Source organism: Emydura macquarii, unplaced genomic scaffold (genome assembly GCF_026122565.2).
Source record: "Emydura macquarii macquarii isolate MOO-44397 ecotype Brisbane River unplaced genomic scaffold, CSIRO-AGI_Emac_v2 contig_2994, whole genome shotgun sequence".
In the NCBI taxonomy this organism is placed as follows: Eukaryota; Metazoa; Chordata; order Testudines; family Chelidae; genus Emydura; species Emydura macquarii.
Genome location: NW_027133131.1, coordinates 3,731,015 through 3,755,262, shown reverse-complemented (window position 1 = coordinate 3,755,262; position 24,248 = coordinate 3,731,015). Strand labels below are relative to the sequence as shown.

The following is a 24,248-nucleotide window of genomic DNA, read 5'->3' as shown; positions in this document are numbered from 1 at the left end:
TCTCCATCTAGTATCCCATCTCCAGTGGCTTTGAAAATTTCAGTCCAAATATACAGGGTATTTAAACGAAAGCCTGCTGAAAGAATAGAAATGGGTAAGATTCCAGGCACCCAAACAAAACTACAGTGAAGTCTTGATTTAAAAAAAAAAATAAACGGCCCAGGGATCCCAACAGGATGTAATAGGATTTGCTGGGCTGTATTTTCAGTTGAAGAGTAGATCCTGATTCCCCGGCCAAGCGCACAGGGTCGGGTCTGTGACTGAGTACCCAGATTACAGCAAGGCAGCCTCGGACCTGAGCTGCTTCCTTGCTTTGTTTTGTTCTTTGCTTTCAGATTAAAAATGAAGGGGCAAAGAATTGCCTGGATGTCGGTGAGAACAATCATGGAGGGAAACCGCTGATCATGTACCCGTGCCATGGGATGGGAGGCAATCAGGTATGTCCCACCAGCTTTCACCCTATCCCACTCCAATTGAAATGGGAAAGCCCAGAGCTGGGAAAAGGCAGAAAACCCAGCCCTTCCACATCAACAGTTAAGGCATGAATCATGTATGCAGCATGGGCAATTCTCCCTCCTTTGTACCTCTTCTTGTTTAAACAAATGATTTTATTTCTGTAAGGACGATAACCTCCATATTCAAGTCCTGAGCCTGGATGAGCTCTTCACCAAAGGGCAGAGGTCCATAGCACTTCAGCAATGAGGGTTTCTAAACACTTCACAGATGTGAATTACAGCCCCCTTTCAGAACTGTCCCAGTTTCCTGTTCGTTTCCAGGCTGAACCAAAACACTGCAGGAAAAAAATGGTTTTAGGTCTGTAACCTTTCTGCCAGACCGAGTCAGCAGCAGCAAGGGCCAGGTTCTGTATCTAGGGGTCCCTGTCAATACCACACCAAACTGGCTCGAGCCCCCACCCAGCCACCTGGGAAATCTCACACTATCCCCTGGGTGCCCCAATGGGCAATACTGCCCCTCTCGCAACCACAGTGTGAGTGTAGAAAGTAAACCTTTTAATAACAGAAGGGAAGTGACACAGCACTGGTTTGGGAAACAGTGCAAACAGAATTCATGAACTCAATGAGCCAAACCCATCCCAGAGTCCTGGACGCGTGTCCTTCGCCTCTCCCTTCTTGCTTTCCCCTGTACTGACCATCGTAGCTGCAGTGTCCACCTCTCGGTTGGGGCTCAGCCAGTCCCCCTCTGCAAGCTCCTGCCAGACACAGGCTTGACCAGGCCTCCTCCGCTGCTGCCTCCTGCCACCTGCAGGCCTCACTGAGTCCCACTCCTGGCTCCCGCCCTCTGCTAGCACCAACCGCTCCTGGCTCCCGCCGTCTGCTGGCCCCCCCTCTGTCTACAGATGCTGACTGATCCTGGCATCTGCAGGCGCTGACTGCTCCTGCCTGCCGCTGACTGCTGGCATCAACCAATCCCACCATCTGCTGGCATTGACCGCTGCTGCTCCTGCCGTCTGCTGGCATTGACCGCTGTCCCACCGTCTGCAAGTGCCGCCCGCTGCTGGCACCTCTCTGGTGGTTGTCAGTCAAGGTTTCCCAGTCTCTCTAGTGATTCAGCTCTTAGTGAATTTCAGCTCCTGGGAAAACCTTCTGCTGACACAGAAGCAATGTTCCTGCTTTTAACAAGCAAAAGACTCCAAAAGGAACCATTAATTCTACCTTTTAACAGCGGGAGGAGATCATCAGTCCATGCCTGAGAGTAGCTAGTGCAATCTCAACAGGAGACTTCTCCTCCCTGCCTCCCTCCCCCTTGCAATGCTGAAACATCCGTCCGCCACCCTTTTGGGCTCTGTTCCGGTGACAGTGAATTTATCAGACCAGGCTAAACACAGATCTGATGCCATTTGTTCATACAATCGAAGGACATCATCTCATTACCCCTGCAGTTAACACAAAAGTGACTTGTAACGCAATACCAGACACATTGACCATTTCCCATCATGCTCAGCACCTAGTGTGCTTATGCAATATGCTGAGTACTTAATCGCACTCGTGCAAATACAAAGCCAGTGCAAATAACTTGCCCCCCTTTCAGCGGCTGAGCAGGGAGAGTACCACTCAGACCTTGCTTACAGGTCGAACAAACCGTTTCATCTGAACTGAAACACAATGTTGTGTTTGAGTTCTCGCCGTTTTAAAGGTAAAATTCTACCCCAAAAGCACATTAGAAAGTGTTGAAACAAACATTGAGATATATTTTCCCGAATCTTGGTTTTTTACCGAAACAGTTTGGCGAATTCAGCGCAAATTCATGAAATGTTTTGGTCCATCCGCATCTTGTTGGCACTAAAAATGTCATCCAGAAAATTCCCCTAGCTCTGCTCTCTTTCTCCTTCACAAAGTAGGTTGTTATCCCCCCTTTTTTACAGACGGCAAAGTATGGGGCAGGAGTGAGACGGGGAAAATAATTCTGGTCCAGTTCACGCAGCCTGTCAGTGGTTGATCTGAGAATAGAACCCAGGAGACCTGACTTCTAGTCTGCTGCTCTAACCACTAAATTGACTACCCCACTCTACCAGCTCCATTGGATGCCTGATGGTTTTGCTTTCAGATATTCCCCACTATGTTGAACTCTTTATTTTCCTCCCTGGCAGCTCAACTCGGCGTGGCACTCTGTCCCCCTCTGGTGGGAAATCAATGAGTCTGCTACAGCCTTGTCTAACGGCTGGATCTTGAGTTTAGGCAGCAGAGGCTCTTGCATAAAGATCCAGAGATCCCAGTTTCTACTTCTGAAGTCCCTCTCCAGGGCCACTGGCTTTACATCACATTTGGAGACAGGATTCACTCCGTTGGTGCTGTGAGTGAGCTGCCATCGGGTATCCACACGGCTCAGTGCAACTTGCAGCCACGATGCAACTCACTGGGAGACTAGATGTGTCTTGTCAAAGTGGGGGGGATGGATCCTTCAGACTTGTGGGGACCGGTTTTGGGATGTATTCGTGATTATCAGCTGGCGTAAGAGTGACTTCTCCTAGCACCTTGAATTAATTTGGGGCTGCCTTCATTAGTAGAGAAGGCAGGGTGGCTTTTTTTTGGTCACACAGGTGACCATGTAGAGAGGAGAATGGCAACAACCTAATCTCCCTTGTCCGGTCTTGATTCTCAGTATTTTGAATACACGTCCCAGAAGGACTTGCGGCACAACATCGGCAAGCAACTCTGCCTCCGATCCAGCTTTGGGCCGGTGGAACTGGGAGACTGTCACTTCACAGGGGAAAACTCTCGTGTTCCAGGAAATGAAGAATGGGAAATGACCCACGTAAGTAAAGACGGGTGCTCGGTGCACCCAGAGGCAGCAGCCATCTTCCCTATTCCTCGTCTCTGACCTGAGTTTCTTGGATGCCTTTCAGAATCCGGCTTTGTGCTTTGCTGGCAAACTGGGAAGGCTCCTTCAGGAGGCAGTGTTGCCTAGTGGGGAGAGCACTGAACAGGGGCTGAGTGGAGCTGTATGAGGATTTTTTTATTTTATTTCATTTTATTTTATTTTGGCTTTCTGGAAGTTTCCAAAAAAAAAAAATTTGGTTTAGCTCAAACAGTTTTGTTGCAATTTTGAGCTTTTCTTAACATTTAAAATTGAAGGAAATTTTGAAATGAAGTCATTTTGAATTGAAAAATGTAAACATTTCATTCTGAAAACGTCAAAACGAAACAGCTTGATTTTGAATGTTTTCCGACTGAAACAATCCAGCAAAACTGACGCAAATTTGTGATATATTTCAGTTGACCCGAATCCACATTTTTCACCCCCAAAAAAAAGTTTTGGCTCAATAATCTGGCCCAGCTCTACTCAAGAGACCTGGGTTTTATTCCTGGCTCTGCCACTGGTTAGCTGGGTGACCTTGGGCAAGTCACGTTGCTGCCACGTGCTCAGTTTCCCCGTCTGTACAATTGGGATAACAACAATTCTTTGTAAGGCACTTTGAGATTGATGGATGATGTGAGCTTGGTATCTATTGTTTTTAGGATCGTCTGATTAAAAACGTGGCCTCTAACATGTGTTTGTCAGCAAGAGATGAGCATCCGTCTATGACTTCCTGTAACCCCTCGGATTCTTATCAACAATGGTTCTTTACCTAAGCAATATAGTGAAGACAAAACCAACATGGGCAAGAAATGTGCCAGCCCATCTCATTTTGAGACCATCATTCCAAACTGCACTCAGGAAAACAGAAGCTAAGACTCCCTCCTTTTATTTAAAAGAAGCTAACGTCTTCAATATGCTGCATTTCACAGTTGCCTTTAATTTTATTCGGTGCCTTTGGGATAAGACTGTGTAATACATGGAGAAGATTTTTGTATCACTTTTTCTAAGAGACTAGACAAACTCCTTGTTTGCAGACTACGTAAGTGTCATACTGTAACTTATCGAAAGCTAACTAACATGGGACCAACTGCATCGGTAATTGCAAGAAATGAACATGAACGATCAATTCCACTTCCTACGCCCAGGAAAATTGAACTGCAACCAATCAGAATGCAAAGGATGAGACTGAATACAATGCCTGTCCCCAAAGAGTGGTGGCAGCTGGCCTATGAATATGTCTCATGCCAAAGATAGTACCCTGCGTCATCTAGTTGTCGTATAGTCTTGCATGCAAAGGCAGATCAGGATACTGCGAGGAGGAATCGTGGAGTCACGTTCAGGGGAGCGTATCCATGCTCTCTAGCACAGACTCCTGTTGTTTAATGAGATTTTTAACCTTGAAGGCTCAGGAGGAGATAGGCGAGTGCATTTAAAACATAACACCGGGGTGCACTGTTGTTGTTGTGATGTTCCAGGCCGTTGCACCGAATGAAACCTGTGCATTACCTCGGGAACTCTTACCAGCACAAGGAGACAGTAGTACTAATTGTGCTGCAAATAAAAAGGACTTTCTGTGCAGTTAATCCCCAAAGGAGAGATGAATCATTATTTACTTGGCGCACACAGGAAAGTGGCCTGGTGATGGTGCTGCTGAGCTGCTGTGGACTAGCAGGGGAAAGCCTGATCTGGTGGCAGTGTTGCTTGAGAGAAGATGAATATGTGAGCCCAGGAGATCATGGTGGAGGGATTTAATATTCTGGAATAGCCTGCATGGGGTGGGGAGGGGGATTTTTTTTTAATCCCTGGATCAATGCATATGAAACACTAAGCCTGAGATCCAATTAGCTCATGGATTTTGATTTACCTTGTGCAGTGAAGCAATACTATCATCTATAACTTCTAGCATGTGCCAGTCAAATGAAATATTTAGTGCCACTTTCCTCCTGGGCTGGCTGCTTCAATTTCATGCCTGGTTTTTGGTACTTTTAAAAAAGCTGCATCCAAGTAGCACTTCTCATAACTGAACCCCAGCTGCAGACCGTTTAAATTAGGAAGTGCACAAGCAAAGTAGCTGGTTTTTACAGGATATACAGCGATGCAAATCCGGGAAGCTCACACTCTTCAGAATGTCTGGGGGAGAGGGAGGTGTTCTTTATTGGAGGGCTTAGTTTCAGCTCTGATTCCATTCCCCCTGTTGTATCATTACTGGCATCCCCCTTTGTGTGGGAGGTTCCATCCATCCTGTTCTAAACTGTGCAGCTAGTTTCTCTACCGGTTTAGCATCTTGTGGAGAGATGGTGTAGTAGGAGATTGAATGTAAGACCTTTTTTGAGACTTGAATACTGTAGTTTACATTAGTTTCTAAGCAATTCTGTTTCATTTTAATTGAAGAAAATCCTGGAAATGAGGGAGAAGACTTGCATTTGGACACGTGACCTGAACGTAAAATAAAGAGATGATCTGTTTTACAAAAGAATCCGGTCTGGATTTGGTTCCTTTGGAGCAGATGGATCCCAGTTTGCTCAACAAGACCTAGAGGCATAGAGACTTAACCCAGGTGTTTCTGAGTTGGCACAACTATCCGTTCAGTTACTAACCATGTGAATTATGGTGGTGCCTAGGGACCAGCCAAGATCAGGGCCCTGTTGTGTCAGGCACTGGACAGAGTGCTAGACAGTCCCTGCCCCAGAGAACTTACAGTCTAAATAGAAAGTACAGACAGGAGGATGGGCTGGAGCATACAAGCAGAGTGAATAATGCGATGATGGTAAGCATCACATTAGTTCCACAATTTAATTTCTTGTGGGGTGGGGGGTTTACATTTAAATGAGACTTTGTCAGCATGATAAGCCAGACGTGTTGCCGAAATAGTGGCCCGAGGGGGAAGGCAACTCCCAGGCCTGCAGGTAATGTCCACCCAGGAAGACAGGGCTACCTGCTGCCTTTTGAGATTTAAGCTCCTGGGTCTATTTCCCATTGTCGTCCGTTCCTGGATCCCAGGGGCAAGTCACAACATAGCTCGATGGTGCAGATCGTTTCTAGATGTGGCAGATTTTCGAAGCGTCCGCTCTGGTGCGCACAGACAGTGTGTGAGGCACTTGATTTGGAGTGGCAGGGTCTGTCCCATCACATTCGGACTCCCGAGGCTCTGAAAGTGTGGGGGTTGCCTTTGGAGGACCTTGATAAGCTGGAGGGATCTTTTCCAATTTGGAAGGAAAACCCCCTTGCAGCACTAAAAACTAATGCTAGCGCTGTCACTCCTTTATGGCCTCTTTAGGTGACAATCTTGGCACGTCCACCTTTTTAGCCCTAGTTCTCTCAGACAAATTACAGAGTCATGACCACCTCCAAAGGACTCGCGTGTCCTCTTGTCTGCTTGATAGGATCACCATCATGCAAGGAAAACAGGTTCAGACATGAGCCCCTTAACCCTTCATGTTGGAGCAGGATGGGGACTGCCTCCCCTTCATCCCGGTTGACTGGAGAACAGTCTCCTGGAAGCGATCTTGCTTTGTAATCCCGCTAGGCTGCTGTGAGTATTAAGGGGCTGATTTCAGCACAAAAACACCAGCCACTAAAGCGTGTAGAAAAATAGCGTGGGAGGCTCACTCTAACACAGCTGCTCAGCTGTCCTCTGTTGGGTCCTCTTTATATCATGGATGTTTTTCCGTGGGGAGTCAGCACCCAGTCGGTTTCCCTTTGTCCCAAGGATCTTTGGTGGGGGTCACAAGTCCCAGGCCCTTGTCCTGTTTGAGTGGCAAGCAGTCTTATTTGACGGATCTCTCTCTTAGATGCTTACATGGCCTCCATTACCAGCATACTTGAGCACCTCCAAATTTGTAAGTGTATTTATCTTTCCAATACCTGTGGGGCAGGACAGTGCTGTTATCCCCATTGTACAGATGGGAAGTTAGCTTTACGCTATTGCAGGTGACGGAGAGTCGAGAGATTTAGGTTCTGTTCGTGACTCTGCCACTGACCAGCTTTGTGACCTTGGGCAACTCACTTCGCTGCTCTGTGGTTCCGATTCCCTCTCTGTCGAACAGGGCTTAAAAAAAAAACTAATGGAGTTCTACGGGTTGACTAATGTTAGTCGAAAGCTTTGATAGCCAGCAGTGGAAGATGTAAAGCATAATTATACTTGCCTTGAGCTATTTGATTCCGACTTGGAGTTGGTAAAGGAGGCATCCATGGGTCACATGAGTTTGACTCCGCTTCAGTGCAAGAGAAAAGTTGCACAACTGAGACAATTTGCACAAGCAGCGCGCTATTTTCAGGTATTGCAGTCCTATCACCTTCTCTTCCCCCTCCCTGGAACATCCTTGTTACCAATGACACACCCCAGACATGCACTGGCTTAGCTTATCCTGCCTCATCCCTATTCATAAAGTCCCTTCCTCTGTTTAAAATCACCCCCCTAACAATGCAGTTAAGTGGTGCTGGAAATGCTACTTGATTGGCGTCACAGAGTTAGACTGTTGTTCAATATCAACCATCTTGAGTTTGTCTCATCAGTTTCAGATTCTGCTGAATTACTCTGAAGAAAGACAGATGATTGTCACAGCCCATTTCTTCTGAAGAGTGCTGCCTATCGTGTGTGGTGTGTTTATGCAATAACTAATAAGTTTATATCTAGACAGTTTTCTGTTGCCTGATCCATTGAGTATATTACTGATTTCCCCGATGAGCACTCTGTAATCTGGTAGGTTCTTATCCCGAGATCAGGCCTGGTATTTATCCCAGTTGCAGCTGTGGGAGCTGTGGGGGGAGCACCACAGTGACAACCACATTCACACTCGGGAAAGACCTTCTGCAACTGTAAAAGTTTTATGATGACCGTGATTAGTCCAATCAGTAAAACAATCCAAACAAGTAAAGTGAGATAATATAACACTGTCAGGCCGACCCGCACCATTACCTGTACATAGTCACTCTGTGCTGCAGAGAGCTCTAAAGGTTGAGATAGATCCTAGTCTGACCGTGGTATGCCAACGAAGAACTCCCGACGGGGCTTTACCTAAGAACAAATGTTTTATAGGTTTAATGTCCTTCATGCATATGTCTGAATAGCTCTTCCCTCCTTTACCATATCTTAACTTCCTCACCCTCAGAATGTTGGGGTGTCCTTATCTGTCAGCAGTTTTCAACACTTTGTGATTATTACAAAGCAGCAAATAAAACCAGGTGCCATCTTGTGACTTACGGTGACTATTTGTTGACTTACATATGCTAACTTATTAAGCAACTACTCCTACTCAGGCTGTAGGGCCTTGTACTTATGCTCACTGCTTTAGCTATTCTTACAGGTCTAAGCCTACAGGTTTCTTGCACTTCTGCAGTAAGTTCCTTACCCCCTTTATCTTAATTTACTTCATGGCTACATTTCCTGGCGTGTGATACTTCAGAAAAGATTAAAAAACCCAGAAATACAACAGGTGCTAAAGATGTTGGGATTTTACCCAAGGGCCTGTTGCTATTTTTGTGCAGCCGCTGATTTGGAATGTCTGTATCTCAAACTAGTTTTTAAAGCGATCATTCTGCGGGCTAATCTGTGCTTTGGACCAGGGATCCTGTTCTTACTCCAGAACAAATACTGATTAGTTGAAAACATGGTTTGTTTTTCAGCTCTTGTTAATGGCATGTCAAATGGGAGAAACCAGGGCCCAGCCTGAACTACCGTGTCACTAACACGCATCTCCATAGTTCTTAAATGCGTTAACACTGCTCACAAGGCCCCAGATATTTAATAGGTAGGAGGAACTTGATAGATTCTTATTGCTGTCATGTTGTATGTAGTAAATAAGCTTAGAGAAAATGGGGCTTTCGTAAATTGGACCTAACGAAACAAATGCCTATTCTACACACAGATTTTGTACCGATGTAACTGTTTAGTAACAAATATCTAGTGTGGATGCAGTTGTACCGCTATGAATGTGCCTTATATCGGTAGAGCTTATTCCCCTTCCTGCATGGGAATAAGTTATGAGTTTAAGGCATCTCTTAAACTGGTATAACTGTGTCCACACGGGTGGGTTGGTACTGCTTAATTGTATTGCTATAGTTAAAGCAGTGTATGGCTTTTGAGTGTAGGCAAGGCCTTAGAAGGGGAAAGGGTCCTATGGTGATGCGCATAAAGTGGCAGTTTGCTGTAAGTGGCTAAAACGCTTGACTGAGACTCAGGAGCCCTGGGTCGTGTTCCTGGTTCTGCGACTGGCCTGCTGGGCGACCTTTGGCAAGTTCTCCACCTCTCTGTACCTCAGTTTTCCCATCTGTAAATGGGGATAATGATACTGACCTGCTTTGTAAAGCACTTTGAGATCTACTGATGAGGAGAACTAGGTATTAATGATTATGTATGGCAGTGCCTAAGACAGACACTGGTGGACGCTCATGAGTTATGTGCCTGAGACACGTACTGCGCGATATGCCATCAGCCCCGGCAGGAAACCATCCGTTTAGAAAGTCTGTTCCAACCACTGCCCAGAACCAAATCCAATGGCAGTTGCACTGAAGAAACATTTTGTATCTAAATTCTCTTCCCTCATTCTCTAGTAACAAGCAGGATCGACCTCTTCTGTTCTGGGGGGCACCTAACATGAATTTGGGTGCCTTTAGAAAGGTGTCTAAGTGGGGAGGCTGATATCGGGGATCTCAAGAGCTGTAAGCATGAGCCTCTGTAGTTTTGTGCGAAAGGGCCATCCTGTAAAGCTGGGGCTGTGACAGAGGGGGATGCATGTAATGTACGCTAGCCAAAAGGCTCCATCAGAACGTGTTCCCGACAGCACACTTTGTGACCCAATTACAGCTGCTTTCCAATGGCCACAAGCCTGCGTGTGTTTATCACAACAGCTCCCCAAACACAAAGGAAGCTGGAAGTTTTGAGAATATAGATAAACAGAGCTGCAAAACAGCACGGTGGTCATATCAATAGGAAACATGTAAACTGGTTAACCGGTCAAGATATATTTGTGTCACATAACAGAGCTAAACAAGGCTCTGAGGCCCAGTGTACTACAAAAACAACTTCCATGAGACCAGTCATAACACAATTATAATGTGTAATATAGACAGCATCTTAGACGGGGTTTATGTAACTGGGCCAAAGCCTTGACCATGAGAAAGGTGCTGGCTCAGTTACGTGACATAAGAACAGCCATACTGGGTCAGACCAATGGTCCATCTAGCCCAGTCTCCTATCTTCCGACAGTGGCCAATGCCAGGTGCTTCAAAGGGAATGAAAAGAACAGGTAATCAGGTGATCCATCCCCAAGAACTGATGTCACTACACGTACGTCCAACCCACACCGCAAACATTAACCATATTGTAAGTGGTCAGAGAGCGCTTGATTTGTGAGGATGTGCTCTGACAGCTTTAAGTGAAGAACTGATATTAAAGGGAAACTGGATTCTAATGAAGGATATGTGACGATCTGGTACAGTAGAGCAAGGTACAGAATACATGTGGTGAACCTTGTTAGTCATGTGTACTCTGCGTTGGGGTATGTGGAATAACAGGATAAGGGAAAAGAATTCCTAAATTGCCCCTTGTAGACTTCCTCGGTTGACCTTTTGTTTGATCATTTGTTTGTCTCTTTGGTTCCCTTAGCCCTGAAGATGGCACCCCATAGGTTTACCCCTCGGATCTTTTCAAAATACCTTAAGGGAGAAAAATATCCATCTCCTACTGGATTTCAATAGGTTCATGGCACTAAACTCCCTTTAATCATTTGAAAATCTCCAACTCAAGCAAAGCGAGGACTTGAGGCTGGGTTTCCCACCTCCCAGGTGAGTGTCCTGACCACTGGGCTATTAGCTAGTCAAAGAGAGGGCCTTCATGTTGTTTTTCCATGAAAAATTTCAAAGGGTCTTTTCTTTTATTCCGATGCAGAGCAAAAACAAATTCCAAAACCTCCATTTTATTTTATTTTTTTGCGAAATGGAATTCTTGTTTCTGGCTGGCCCTAGTCCACAACTCCAGCTGAGGTTTAAGAGGAGGTGGCAGTGTGGAAAAAGAGATCCCAAGTTTGATGTTCAGGCACACTCACCCCCAATTCACTTGATTCTGCACTTCCAATTTCTCAGAGCATGTTCTATATTTGTAAAACAACTTTTTAACTCTACAGAAAGTTTCCTGCTATCTGACGCCCTCAATGCCAGGTTCCAGCCTTGACCTTCGCTGGACTCAAGAATGAAATATGAGTTTTGTTAGAAAAGGAGCCAAGACTATTTTCCATTTGTAGTTCCGAATCACCTGTATTTCTTCCCACCCCCAACCCTCCCAAACACACACACACACACACACAGGTGTGTCTATTTAACACCAGCCCTGGTACAAGAGACAAGATCCATAAGCACGTAGAAGGTGAAGTGGCTGAGGTGGTACCTATCATTTGCTCATGATGCTGAAGCTGCTCCTCCTAGCTGCCTTTGTTCTCTGCGGTAAGTAGGGGGGCTTTGAGGTGGTGATGTCTTGCATTCCGGTGCTAAGAAACTATTATTGGTTAACACGTATGTTGCAGTAGCACCTCGAGGTCTCAACCAGGCTAGGAACCTGTCCTGAGCACTGTACAAACACGGAATGTGACTCAGGTTAAGATTCTGTCACGGGTATGTCTAGTAAAAGTCAGGGACAGGTTGCGGGCACTATACAAAAATTCATGGAAGCTGCCGATTGTCCCTTACTTTTACTAAAAATACCCTGGGGAAAATAGAGCTGCCGGGGCCCCAGCTGATCAGCTGTTTGGCAGAGGCCCCAGCCCAGGCCCATCAGCTGTTCCAGCTCGGTGCCGGCCCCAGCTGATCAGCTGTTCCAGCGCTGCCCCAGAAGTCAGGGAGGTCCCAGAAAGTCAAAGAATCGGTGACCAACTCATATCCTTAAACATGATTGACAGTCCCCACACCAAAGAGCTAGCTGGAGGGGCGCATCCAGAATGGGTGTAAGCAGGTGCAAATCCACTGAAGTCTAAGCTAGGACTGCAAATCTTCAATTAAATGGTATTACCACACTCTGCCCTGGGCAGTCATCCACATGAGGAAAAACCTCCAGCCTTTTAGAAGAGACGATGCATCCATTTGCCTATGGGAGTTAATCATTTCCCCATTGGGGCACTTCAGACTTTGAAAAGGTCCACACACCCTGTATCCACTTCTCCTGGAAAACTGGCCCCGATTGTGGGTGCTAAGTAAAGCTCAAAAATCTGTCCCTGGGACACCTGCTTCACTTCCCTTCTCAAACTCTGTCTCTGAGGAGCTGGAGCCAGGGAAATGTTCTCTGCATGAAGGGGGGTAAAAACAAGTCTAGACTTGTGTCCTGTGGCGGAAACAGCAGAGACACAATGGGATTGTGGGTTCCTTCTGCAATACACAGAAGCTATTCCAGATGTTGTTCCTGCTTTACTCCTGAAGGACACTGCTTGGAAGAGTCGTTGGAAGATAATGGGCGTGTTGTTGGGGGAACGAATGCGCAGCACGGCGCCTGGCCATCGCAGGTACAATGTCTACTTCTAAAGCCCTTCTCCAGCTAACTTTCCTCCCAGTAACAAGTGAGGAGTGTATGCAGAGATGGGATGGCGTACCGAATGCCTGAGAGTGCAGATGAGCCACTCCCAAGGGGAAATAGTAGCTGAATGGCTACTGAAAACCAAAGATTTGTGTTTTCCCGCACGGGGCAGCCCCATGGGATTTGCCTTTGCCAGTACTAAACCCAGGCTGTGTTGTATAACATGCATGTCCACACCAAAGCAGCCTGTAAGAGAAGTATTTCACCTAGAACAAAGAGGAAGGATTGACCCAAACTAGAAATCGGGGGAAATCCAGAGGCGGAGCTGAACATCAAGGCCTGTACCCATCTCTCACCTGAGCCTGTGGGGAAGGGTGGGCATGTCTGGGATGATGGGGATCTGAAGTGGGCATCTCTTCTTTGCTGTTCCTGTGGTGGCACAAGGTCACGTTGCCAGTTCAGTTTCGTGAAGAATGCTTCCATGCAGACCCCAGCCCTGACCAGTCAGTCCTTAGCTTCTTCTTTGGGTTGAGTGGGAGGGGGTTTGCACAAGGTACTGTGTCTGGAGGCCCAGTCAGACAGCTTCTACAGCCCCGCTGTCCGTAAGGCATGCCCTGCATAGACCATGGATGCAGCAATGTGATGTGCCTGGTGCATGTAGAAGCAAGGCTGTTTCTTCATGCACCTGATACATGTTAGCTTTGGGCTGGTGAGAGCTGTTGCTTCCTTTGTGAGATATTTCCAAATGCAGCTCTCCTCTCCCCACCCATAACAACAGCCGTACTGGGTCAGACCAATGGTCCATCGGGCCCAGTATCCTGTCTTCCGACAGAGGCCAATGCCAGATGCTTCAGAACAGGGCAAATATTGAGTGATCCATCATCCAGTCCCAGCAGCTGGTAGTGAAAGACGGAGGGGCACCCACGAACATGGGGCTGTATCCCTGACCATCCTGGCTAATTGCCATGAATGGATCACTCCTCTTTGAACTCATCTAATTCTTTTTTGAATCCAGTTATAGTTTTGGCCTTCATAATATCCTCTGGCAATGAGTTCCATAGGTTGACTGTGTTGTGTGAAGAAGCACTTCCTTTTGTTTGTTTGTAAACCTGCAGCCTATTAATTTCATTGGGTGACCCCAAGTCCTTGTGTTATGTGAAGGGGTAAATAACACTTTCTTTCTCCACACGGCATGATTTTATAGACCTCTATCATCTCCCCCTTTACTCGTCTCTTGTCCAAGATGAACAGAACCAGTCTTTTTATTCTCTCTTCATGTAAAAGCTGTTCCGTACCCCTAATTGTTTTTGTTACCCTTCTCTGTACCTTTTCCATTTCTAAATCTATCTATCTTTTGAGATGGGGTGACCAGACTTGCACGCGGTATTCAAGGTGTGGATTTATATAGTGGCATTATGATATTTACTGTCTTCTTCTCTATCCCTTTCACCACCCCACATCTAGATTTCCCTCCAGTATAGCTCTGGTGGACAATGGTATCACACGTGCGGTGGGACGCTGGTGAGGCAGAACTGGGTGATGACTGCTGCCCATTGTGTGGACAGGTAACGGAGACCACGGTGGCTGGTTCATCTGCACATTCAGGATCCTTTAATTCAGGTGCAGGACAGGATCTAAAGCGGATTGAAACAGGAGTGGGCGTTGTCAGAGCATCAGGCGAGCTGCTCTCTGAAACCAAGGCAAAGAGAGGATGTCTGCTGTTAGCAGAGGCTGAGTTGTGCTCCCCTTCTCTTAATCCTTGAGTGGGATATCTGTTGGATGCCAGCTGCTTTCTTGGCTCCCCTTTGTGCACCCTCATGTGCACCAACACGCCAGGAATTGAACCAGACTCCTCCAGGCCTGGAAGCATGAGCTTTACCGCCATGAGCTGCTACAGCTTGAGATAAAGACACCAGGCTCTGTGGGCTGTAACAATTCCTATCCTCTGAGGATCAGGGCAGCAGGGGCAACCCGTAACCATTGGAGGCTGGGGAAAATATTTGGGGGGGGAAGGGTGAGCTCGCCCCATGCTCAGCCCGCCACAGCTGCTCCTGCCAATTGGGCAGCGGGGTGGAGGGAAGTGTGGAGGCTGAGCTTCCTCTAGCACTAGCCAGCTGCCTGTCTCTGCTTGCGGCAAACGCTCACCGGCGGGTTACATCCGCACTCCCCTGGGTGAAAGGTTCCAGAGGGGTAGCCGTGTTAGTCTGTATACAGCAAAACCAACGGGAGTCCTGTACTCTCCTTGGCGTAACTCTGTCCATTCCGCTTACTCTGAGGCTTACTTCTGAAGGCCAAGACTATAACCGGGTTCAAAAAGAACTCAATACGTTCATGGAGGACAGGTCCGTCAGTGACTATGAGCCAGGACAGGCAGGGGTGGCTGTTTGCCAGCAGCTGGGAATGGGCGACAGGATGGATCACTTGATGAGTTCCTGTTCTGTTCATTCCCTCTAAAGCACCTGGCACTGGCCACTGTCGGAAGACAGGACACTGGGCTAGATGGACCATGGGTCTGACCCAGTATGGCCATTGTTATGAGCAAGCCCAAGTAGCATCTGAAACTACCAACAATGTAGCGTTAGCATTTTAACACGGTGGTTTTCAACCTTGGGTCCACAGACTGGCTAAGATTTCCAAAGGGGTTCGCAAAGGAAGCTGGAGAAGCTGGAAAATTTAATGGAAAATATTTTTCCCACCTCAGATTTTAGTTTTAGGCCAAAAAAAAAAAAAAAAAAAAAAACCAAAAACCACCTTCCCTCAAAATGGACATTAGGAAAAACTTTCTGACTCTAAGACAAGTGACGCACTGGAACGGATGAGCTAGGGAATCCCTGTCATTGGAGTTTTTTAAGAGCAGGTGAGACACTCCTCAGGGATAGTCTAGGGGTATACTTAATCCTGCTTCAGCAAGGAGGTAGACTAGATGACCTCTCAAGCCTGACATTTCTATGATTCTATGAGAGAGATTACGTTTCAGTGGGAAAATTTCAGCCAGCACCAGGGTTAGGCTGAAACCTGTCCGTTGTTTGTTTCTCTAATTGCCCATTACGGGATTGCTTGAACTCTCAGACAGGATTTTGTTACTTTTTATCATGAATCTATTTAATAATTCACGGCTCTGTCCTGAGGTACTGAGTTTTCAATGAATTCCTGGATCTGATCCGGTATGGCGATTCCTATGTGATTCTTACACAGCGGAAGGACAGACCAGTGGTTAGGACACCAGTCTAGGACTTGGGAGACCAGGGTTTGGTTTCTTGCTCTGCCACAGACTTCTTGAGACCTTGGTCAAGTCACTTAGCCTCTCTGTCTCAGTTCCCTATCTGTAAAATCGGGTCAGTAATACTTCCCTACCTCCCAGAGATGTTGTAAGGAGAAATACATCAAAATTATGAAGCTCTCCTGAGAAGAAAGAGCTGTATATGAGTTAGTTGTTGTTATGTTCAACACCTTTCACCTCCGAATTAGAGAAAGGGGGACTGGCTCACATTGCAATGGCATCACAATGCTGTCAGGACATGGGGGCGAAGGGGGATTGATGCCAAGTTAGCACCTTATAACACGTCACAGCTTTTTTCTTCTTATCCATAGATCCTTCACTTTTCGGGTGGTGGTCGGAGACTACAACATCTATCAGAACGATGGCACGGAGCAGTATCTGAGCGTGGGGAGTAAGTTTATCCATCCAAATTGGAACAGCAACAACGTTGCTGCAGGGTAAGGCACCTCCTGTATCACACCAGTCACGGACATGATTTGAATAAGGGATTTCAAGTATAAGGTCACAAGGCCGAGCTCCTTGCATGGCGCTAAAGAAATAAGAACGCGTTGCACTGAGAGCTGCCTCCATCTGAGATACTCAGTGACTTACAAACCCCCTGAGCGGGCACCGAATATAGACGGCACTCGAAAACCTTTGGTCGAATCAGAAGCCAGACAGGTATCTTAGAGCAGGTCCCACTAAACCGTGTTCTTCGCTGGTATGACCGATAGTTTCAGACCAGAGCAGGATGATCCAGGGCCCAAGGAGGTGGCGATCCAGGGGCCGAACAAACCGGGTTTGGAAATGATGAAAGCAGACTCCAGCCTTACCGCTCTGATGGGTACCTTGGGTCTGCGTACCTTTTGCACACAGACCGTCATGAGTAACAATAAGCATCCTGTGACAGACCAGCAGCTGGAGAGCTGGCCTCTCCAGGGTTACTCAGTGCTCCTGGGTTGGCCCGGCAATGAAGTATTTTGCTACCTTATCAAGCATCTGCCAAATAATACAAGGCCCAGTGCTGAAGTCCTTATTCAGTCCTCTGTGTATTCTTTGCGGGACATTAGGGCTGGGAGGGACAAAAGAGCGAAGAGTTCGGCGCCTAACTCCCATTGGCTTTCAGTTGATTTCGGCTCCTTTGCCTAGATTGAACTGAAAAGCACCGTCATGGGCTACAGCGGGATCCCTTTAAATGCAGCCAATTTGCTCCCCTTTCCGAAATGTCGGCGAGAGGCCGGGGGTCACAATTTCCTTTGTTGCCCTGCAGCTACGACATCGCCCTGCTCCGTCTCTCCCAGAGCGCGTCTCTGAACAGCTACGTGCAGCTGGGCGCTCTGCCCAGCTCGGGCGAGATTCTGCCCAACAATAATCCTTGCTACATCACCGGCTGGGGCATGACCAGAAGTAAGTGCCGTAATCGATTAACAGAGCGGACATGGGGTGGCCTGATGATTGCGGGCACAGGTCTGGAGGGGGGTGGGGCTTGGATGTGACTCGCATCCCCGCTTTGTCCCCCAGCTTCCTGAGAGTTTGAACAAACCCCAGGCCTTTCTGTGCCTCAGTGTCCCCTTTTATAAAACGGTGGCGATAACTCAGTTGTTGTTGCGGCACGTGGCTTTGGCAATGGTTTGCAAAGCCCTTTGATCCTCCCGCGGAATGCTATAGAAGGGCCAAAGTACGACTTCTTACACCACACCCGCATGAAAGTCTGGCCCTGTTGGGAGTTTTGCCATTCTACAGGACCAGGATTTTACACCGATCTATAGTTTGGTGTATGAGATCTAAACCCTGCTTGCTCCCCCGCCAGAGGGACTTGGCCTCACTTCGTTCCTCATTCCTGGTTTGGCAAAACAACCCGACATGCAGGACAACGCTGTTCCCGGCTGCACCAGCTAAGTCCCGACACGCTACGGAGAAATGTCAGCGCTGCAGCCAGCTGCCCTTTGGCGATCTGCTCACTGATTCAAACGTGCCCAGACAACACCCCATAGGAAATGTGGGGTTATCCCTGCACTTCCGCTTTGCTGTTGTGTCCAGCCCCAGTGCAGCCGCTAGAGGCTCCTGCTTTTCCAGAAAATGCACTAGACTAAAGCAAATTTAAGAACTGCCTGGCGTCGCTCTGATCGTGTTTAACACTGGAGTGACTCCGTTGAAGTTGCACGTAATTTACGCTGATAAAAATGAGCTCAGATTCGCGGCCTATAATTTGGGGATCCTGAGACTTGTCCATAAGGGTCTAGACTGACTCCAGTCCCCACCATTAGAGCTCATCGAAAGCAAATTCCCAGCCAGGTTTTACGGCCATAACTCCATAACGGGTGAGGGATTAGCACAGCAAAGCTCATCTCCTAGGTAAGAAGTTGGCCAGCGAATAAGAAAATACAAAGGGATTCTAGATACCGAAGTTGGTTGCGTCTGATTTTGCAGCCCAGAACTTCACACCAGGGATCAGGGAAAAACAGGCCATCCTCCTTGTAAATTAACCCCAGGTCTCCAATGTGTTTTGCGCAGGTAACGGGCAGCTGGCTCAAATCCTGCAGCAAGCTTCGCTTCCCGTCGTGTCTTACAGCATCTGCTCCAGTTCAGCTTACTGGGGCTCCACGGTCAAGAACACCATGGTGTGCGCTGGAGGTGATGGCGTGCACAGTGGGTGCCAGGTAACCCCCGAGCAATCGAACCAAGCAAGAGCATTCCAGGGTGGGAGGTGCTAGAAGTAAAGGTTACACTTGGGTGTCGTTCCTAACTGTGGTCTGACGGCAGTGGACAGGGAGTCAGGAAACTTGGTTTATGTTCCTTGTTCCGCTACTGACCTGCTGTGTGATCTTGGGCCGGCCACTTCCCCTCTCTGTGTCGCATATCAGTCAATTCCTTGCCAAAGCACTCTGAGCTGAATGGCCTGTAAAAGGGCGCTCCGCCTCCTTGGAGGGAGGTGCTCTAGAGGGGTTACGCTGGGCTGTTGTATGTTGTTTGCGTTGGTGGGCCGAAGCCGGAGATTACACTCACACAAAGTTCACATGGCTCTGTCACCTTTCCAGGTGGTTAGGGTTGGGGGAAAAAAATGACTAGCCAAGTGACCCCTCACTTTTCCGTTCCCTTCTCCTGTGCTGACTTCCAGCTCCGCGTTCTGTCTTTGAAAGTCAGCCCGCCTTTGGTGGCTTTTGAGCTGCAACAGTATACACTAAAGAGCCCGTGTGTGAGAGCTGGGGCTGTAACGGACTCATATCCTCTGTGGATTGGGCACAGAGGGGGACCCCACACTCGCCAGGGGGTTATATAAGTGCTGATTGGTCAATGTCTGGTGAATTCATTTCCTCTGTATTGTAGGAAGTGGGGTTGTGTGAACTAGTGCATGGCGCGGGAAGAGTTGAGTCATAAGAACGACTATATTGGGTCGGATCAAAGATCCATCTAGCCCAGTATCCTGCCATCCAACAGTCACCAATGCCAGGTGCTTCAGAGGGAATGAACTAAACAGGCAATCAAGTGATTCATCACGTCGCCCACTTCCAGCTTCTGCAGTCAGAGGCTAGGGACACCCGGAGCATGGGGTTGCATCCCTGATCATCTTGGCTAAGAGCCGTTGATGGACCAATCCTCCATGAACTTATCTAGTTCTTTTATAAACCTCAGTATAGATTTGGCCTTCCCAACATCCCCTGGCAATGAGTTCCACAGGTTAGGATGCCTGTATTCTAATGCTGGCTTTTCTGTCCAGTCACCTCACTCAGAGATTGTCTCCCCTACCCTTGTCAGGTAGCGAGTGAGCCTTCCAGGCACTTTGGAAAGTACTAGGAAGGGCAAAGCATTTGCTGTTCGTTGCAATAGGGGCCAAGTTTTGTTGTCCTTTGGCTTTGCTCCGCAGGGTGATTCGGGGGGTCCTCTAAACTGCCTGGTGAACGGCAGGTATTATGTCCATGGAGTGACCAGTTTTGTTTCCAGCTTGGGATGTAACACGTACCAGAAGCCCACGGTCTTCACCCGGGTGTCTGCCTACATTTCCTGGATGAATAACGTGAGTTGGCTTTGCATGGAAGGGGAAGGGCAATGAGGAAGCACCCAGCTGCAGACACTGGCTTCTTGCGTTTGTTCTGTTTTTTATTCTGATTGTATCAGCTGTTCTGAGCCAGCTTCAGGGCATGTGTCTCTTAAAGGTGGCCGCTGCAGTCATGCCGAAGAGTGTGGCTAGAAATCCTGGCCACGCTGCAGCATGGGAGAGGGTGGATAGGTAATATAACCATGTTTTCCCAAACCAATCTCTCCTCCCAGGTTGACCCTGCCAAGAGCTATTTCCCCTACAGGTATTGTTTCCTGGGATCTCTGTCAGATTGATTACCATTAAGCATTCTTCAGTTTGCAGTATTAGCATCGCTGTTTAATTGCTATACTTTATGTGCAGATGTTTCTATCTGGGCATTGGGTACCAGATCTGATCATTATCCTGCATAAGAGTATAATCTCATTTTGATGTGAACCATGTCTTCGTCAGCTCCCCCCATGTGATGTCCCCCGTGCCCTCCATTAGCATTGATGGAAAACAGCAATGAAGGGAGAAAGTTAATTAAGAAGCGACTTGATCACCATCTAGACACATTTCCACAGGAAGATCATATCTGAGGCTGGAGAATTCTTTAATCTAGCCGACAAAGGCATAACAAACTCTAGTGGCTGGAATATTAAGCTAGACAAATCAAAATGGAAATAAAGTGCACGTTTTTAACAGGGAGGGCAATTAGCTGTTGGAACAGATCATCAAGCAGGTTAAATAAGATCGGTCCCAAGACCGATCACTGATGAGCTCCACTAGTAACCTCCCTCCAGCCTGACAGTTCACCGTTCAGTGGGACCCGTTGCAGTCTCCCCTTTAACCAGTTCCTTAACCACCTTCCAAATTTCAGATTTAAATTTTTTTTTATTAAAGCTAATGTTATAAAATGATCAAATACAGAGTTTTTGAAGGGATGAGATTCTGTACATCTGGGGATAATGCAGAGATTATCCAAAAGGTACAAGGTTTGGTTTGAAAGTCAGACAGTACAAAGAGTACCTAATCTGCATTATCCCAGATTAAGGGTTATTCATTTAGTGATACAGTTGAGAAATAAACATTGCAACATTCGGGTACATCACTCATACAAGAGAAATACTGAGGTTGGCTAGTGGCAAGCAAGTATAACAATGAGTGATTGTCCCTCATTGAATGATAAGTTCAGGATAATTAGTCTTTTTAGCAAATACAATCCACAAAGCAAAGGTCTTTCTGCATCACTTTTCCAGCATGGTCTGGCACATTCCTTCCCATCTTTTCCGATTTAACTAATAATTCCCTATGTGGAAATGTATCAAATGTCTGACTGAAATCTAGGTACATTAGCTCCACTGCATTCCCTTTGTCTCAAAAATCTGTTCTTCTCAAAAAAGGAGATCAGGTTGGTCTGGCATGACCTACCTTTTGTAAAACCATGATGTATTTTGTCCCAACTACCGTTAACCTCAATATCCTTAACTACTTTCTCTTTCAAAAATGTTTCCAACACCTCGCATACTACTGAGGTCAAACTAACAAGCCTGTAATTTCCTGGATCACTTTTTGTCCCTTTCTTAAAAATTGGAATTACGTTAGCAATTCTCCAGTCATACGGTACAGCCCCTGAGTTTACAGATTCATTTCAAATCTTTGCTAATGGTCTTGCAATTTCATATGCCAGTTCCTTTAATTTCCTTGGATGGAGATTATCCGGACCCCACAGTTTAGTCCCATAAAGCAGTCTGAATTTGGCTTCTACCTCGGATGTGGTAATTTCTACCTCCATATCCTCAGTCCCATTAGCCCCCCTGCCACTATCCCTAAACTCTTCATTAGCCTCATTAAAAACGGAGGCAAAGTATTTGTTTAGATATTGGGCCATGCCTAGATTATCTTTAACCTCCACCCCATCCTCAGGGCTTAACGGTCCCACTTCTTCTTTCTTTGTTTTCTTCCTGTTTATATGGTTATAGAACCTTTTACTATTGGTTTTAATTCCCTTTCCTCTGTTCCAACTGTGGTTTAAACTAGGATGCAAGAATCATTGAGTGAGATTCTTTCGGGCCTGGGTTATACAGGAGGTCTGACTGGATGATCACAGTGGTCCCTTCTGGCCTTAAAAGCTATGGAACTGATGTCATGCAATGTCAGAGTAATACACTTGGTTTTGATTCCTAGATTCCACAGCCAGAGGGATAATTGTGATCACCTAGTCTGACCTCCTGTATAACACAGGCCAGAGAACTTCCCCAGAATAATTCCTAGAGCAGATCTTTTAGAAAAACATCCAACCGTGATATAAAAATTGTCAGGGATGGAGAATCCATCATGGCCTGTGGTAGATTGTTCCAAGGGCTAATTACCCTCACGGTCATAAATTTACACCTTATTTCCAGCCTAAATTTATCTAGTTTCAACCTCCAGCCACGGGATTTACTTCCAGCCATCAGAGTTGGAGTTTCACTTCTCTGAACCCTCTCCAATTTATGTTGTGGATCATGTCTATCATAAGTATCTCACGAGCTTTATGGGATCAATTGTACAGTTATGTGATTAAATAGATGATAGTTAAAGGATTGTATAGTACCAAAAATACAATATAATAATAGAGGAAGCTGAGCGAGAAGCATTTGCAAGGGAGTTAAGAACTTGGGTGAGATGAAGGCACCTTTTTAACAGTGAGGGCAATTAACCATTGGAAAAGATTGCCAAGAGAAGTGGCAGACACTGCATTCCTTGACGTCTTCAGACCAAGACTGCATGCCTTTCTGGAAGATGTGCTTTAGCCAAACACAAGTTGGGCCCAGTGCCAGGGTAATGGTGAGATTCTATAGCTTGTGTTATACACGAGGTCAGACTGAATGATCTCATGATCGCTTCTGGCACTGAAATCTATTAGAAGAGATGGAAAGTGGCAGCGGCAGCGAGGTGGACGGAGGCTGCTTCAGACAATCTGCGACGTTTCCCAACTCTGCAAGTAAGAATTTCTGTGTAGGAACCTTTATCAGGAGCCGAAGTTTTAGAGTTGGCCCCCTGGAGCCTTCCCAGCTTAGAGATATAATAATGCATCAGCTTCATTCATGCTTCCATGCCGTTGAGTGATGCCACTGTATTGAAAACTCTTGAGAAAACAGCCTGATGTGGTGGGTTTTCTTTTTTTTTCTCCCTTTCAGATAATTAACTCCAACTGAGCAGACTGAATGGATGGAAGCCATGTCAAAGAAGAATCTCACTGCCGAATCGGAATACACTCACACACTGCCCATCTTCATCTTCTCTACTGCCCATCCTCTCTCTTATCCCATTTGATCTTCAGGGTGTCTGCAACTCTATTGCCAATAAAACTATCTTAAAATGACTCTCTTCTCTGTTCAATATTGAAGAAACCACATGTGAAGTCCCCAGTGACCCTTCCTTTGGACGCGCATGAGAGAACGTTTCCCCCGCCTGTACCTGACGCCAACCTTCTGGAAAAGATGAGTGTAGTGTGTTGGTTTGTGTGGTGGCAGGGATGTGCTCGTGAAGGGCCCTCGCTCCCTTGAGCTGTTAGAATTGGAGCATTTCCGATAATTGTGTACAGCAGTGATTTACGAGGACTTTATTGCACCATGGAAATCAGACAAATCACCTGTCTTAGCTACTTCTACGGCTCCTGTTGCCAAAGTATCCAGGCGCCTCCAGCCTCAAGGAACAGTTTATTAGGAGATGGGCAGGAACAGTACTCCATGAATTTGACATGAATAGTTCTGACCATTCACAAAATGGGGGGAAAGATGAGGAATAATGGTGGCGGGTGTAATTTCCTCCTCTTGACCCCCTGTAACCTGTAGTCCAGTGGTTAGGACACTCACGTAGGATGCAGGAAAACCCAGTTCAAATTCCTGCTCTGGAACAGACCTGAAACGGACTCTTTCCAGTCACCAAAATTTCCACACAAAAAATGCAGCTTGATTCAGTTTGACCTGAACCAAATGTACTCGTTCAATCTTCCGGAACTGCCGCCAAAATCAAGTTATCCGCCCAGCTCTAGTCTTGAGGCCTTTTCGAGCAGCTCACTGCTATGGTAAGTAGGAGGAAAGGTCTCTGAGCATTGAGCTGCAATCAGACAGAAAAATCCACCTTCCTGGCAGAAATGCAAAGTGCCT

The 24,248-nt window shown here is 46.8% G+C and overlaps 2 protein-coding genes across 2 annotated transcripts in view; both read left to right on the top strand.

The window, feature by feature from the left end:
• GALNT6 (polypeptide N-acetylgalactosaminyltransferase 6) overlaps positions 1–4,778 on the top strand; it is a 37,701-nt gene extending 32,923 nt beyond the window's left edge. The window contains exons 9-11 of the mRNA XM_067529591.1: positions 336–437; positions 3,121–3,273; positions 3,978–4,778. Of these exons, the coding sequence (XP_067385692.1) occupies positions 336–437; positions 3,121–3,273; positions 3,978–4,091 (369 nt within the window). The 3' untranslated portion in view covers positions 4,092–4,778. The remainder of the gene's footprint in view (positions 1–335; positions 438–3,120; positions 3,274–3,977) is intronic.
• Positions 4,779–11,657: 6,879 nt separating this feature from the next.
• On the top strand, positions 11,658–23,436 carry CELA1 (chymotrypsin like elastase 1). Its single transcript, XM_067529490.1, has 8 exons — positions 11,658–11,757; positions 12,724–12,806; positions 14,282–14,382; positions 16,409–16,534; positions 17,347–17,483; positions 18,591–18,736; positions 19,942–20,091; positions 23,277–23,436. The coding sequence occupies exons 1-8, from the start codon at positions 11,715–11,717 to the stop codon at positions 23,292–23,294; spliced, it is 804 nt and encodes a 267-aa protein (XP_067385591.1). The 5' UTR covers positions 11,658–11,714; the 3' UTR covers positions 23,295–23,436.
• The last annotated feature ends 812 nt before the right edge of the window (positions 23,437–24,248 follow it).

Excerpts from the sequence above, each read along its gene's own strand:
- CELA1 (XM_067529490.1), top strand. The coding sequence starts at position 11,715 with ATGATGCTGAAGCTGCTCCTCCTAGCTGCCTTTGTTCTCTGCG. Across the intron at positions 11,758-12,723 it reads AGCTGCCTTTGTTCTCTGCG|GACACTGCTTGGAAGAGTCG; the intron begins GTAAGTAGGGGG and ends TTACTCCTGAAG. Across the intron at positions 16,535-17,346 it reads AGCAACAACGTTGCTGCAGG|CTACGACATCGCCCTGCTCC; the intron begins GTAAGGCACCTC and ends GTTGCCCTGCAG.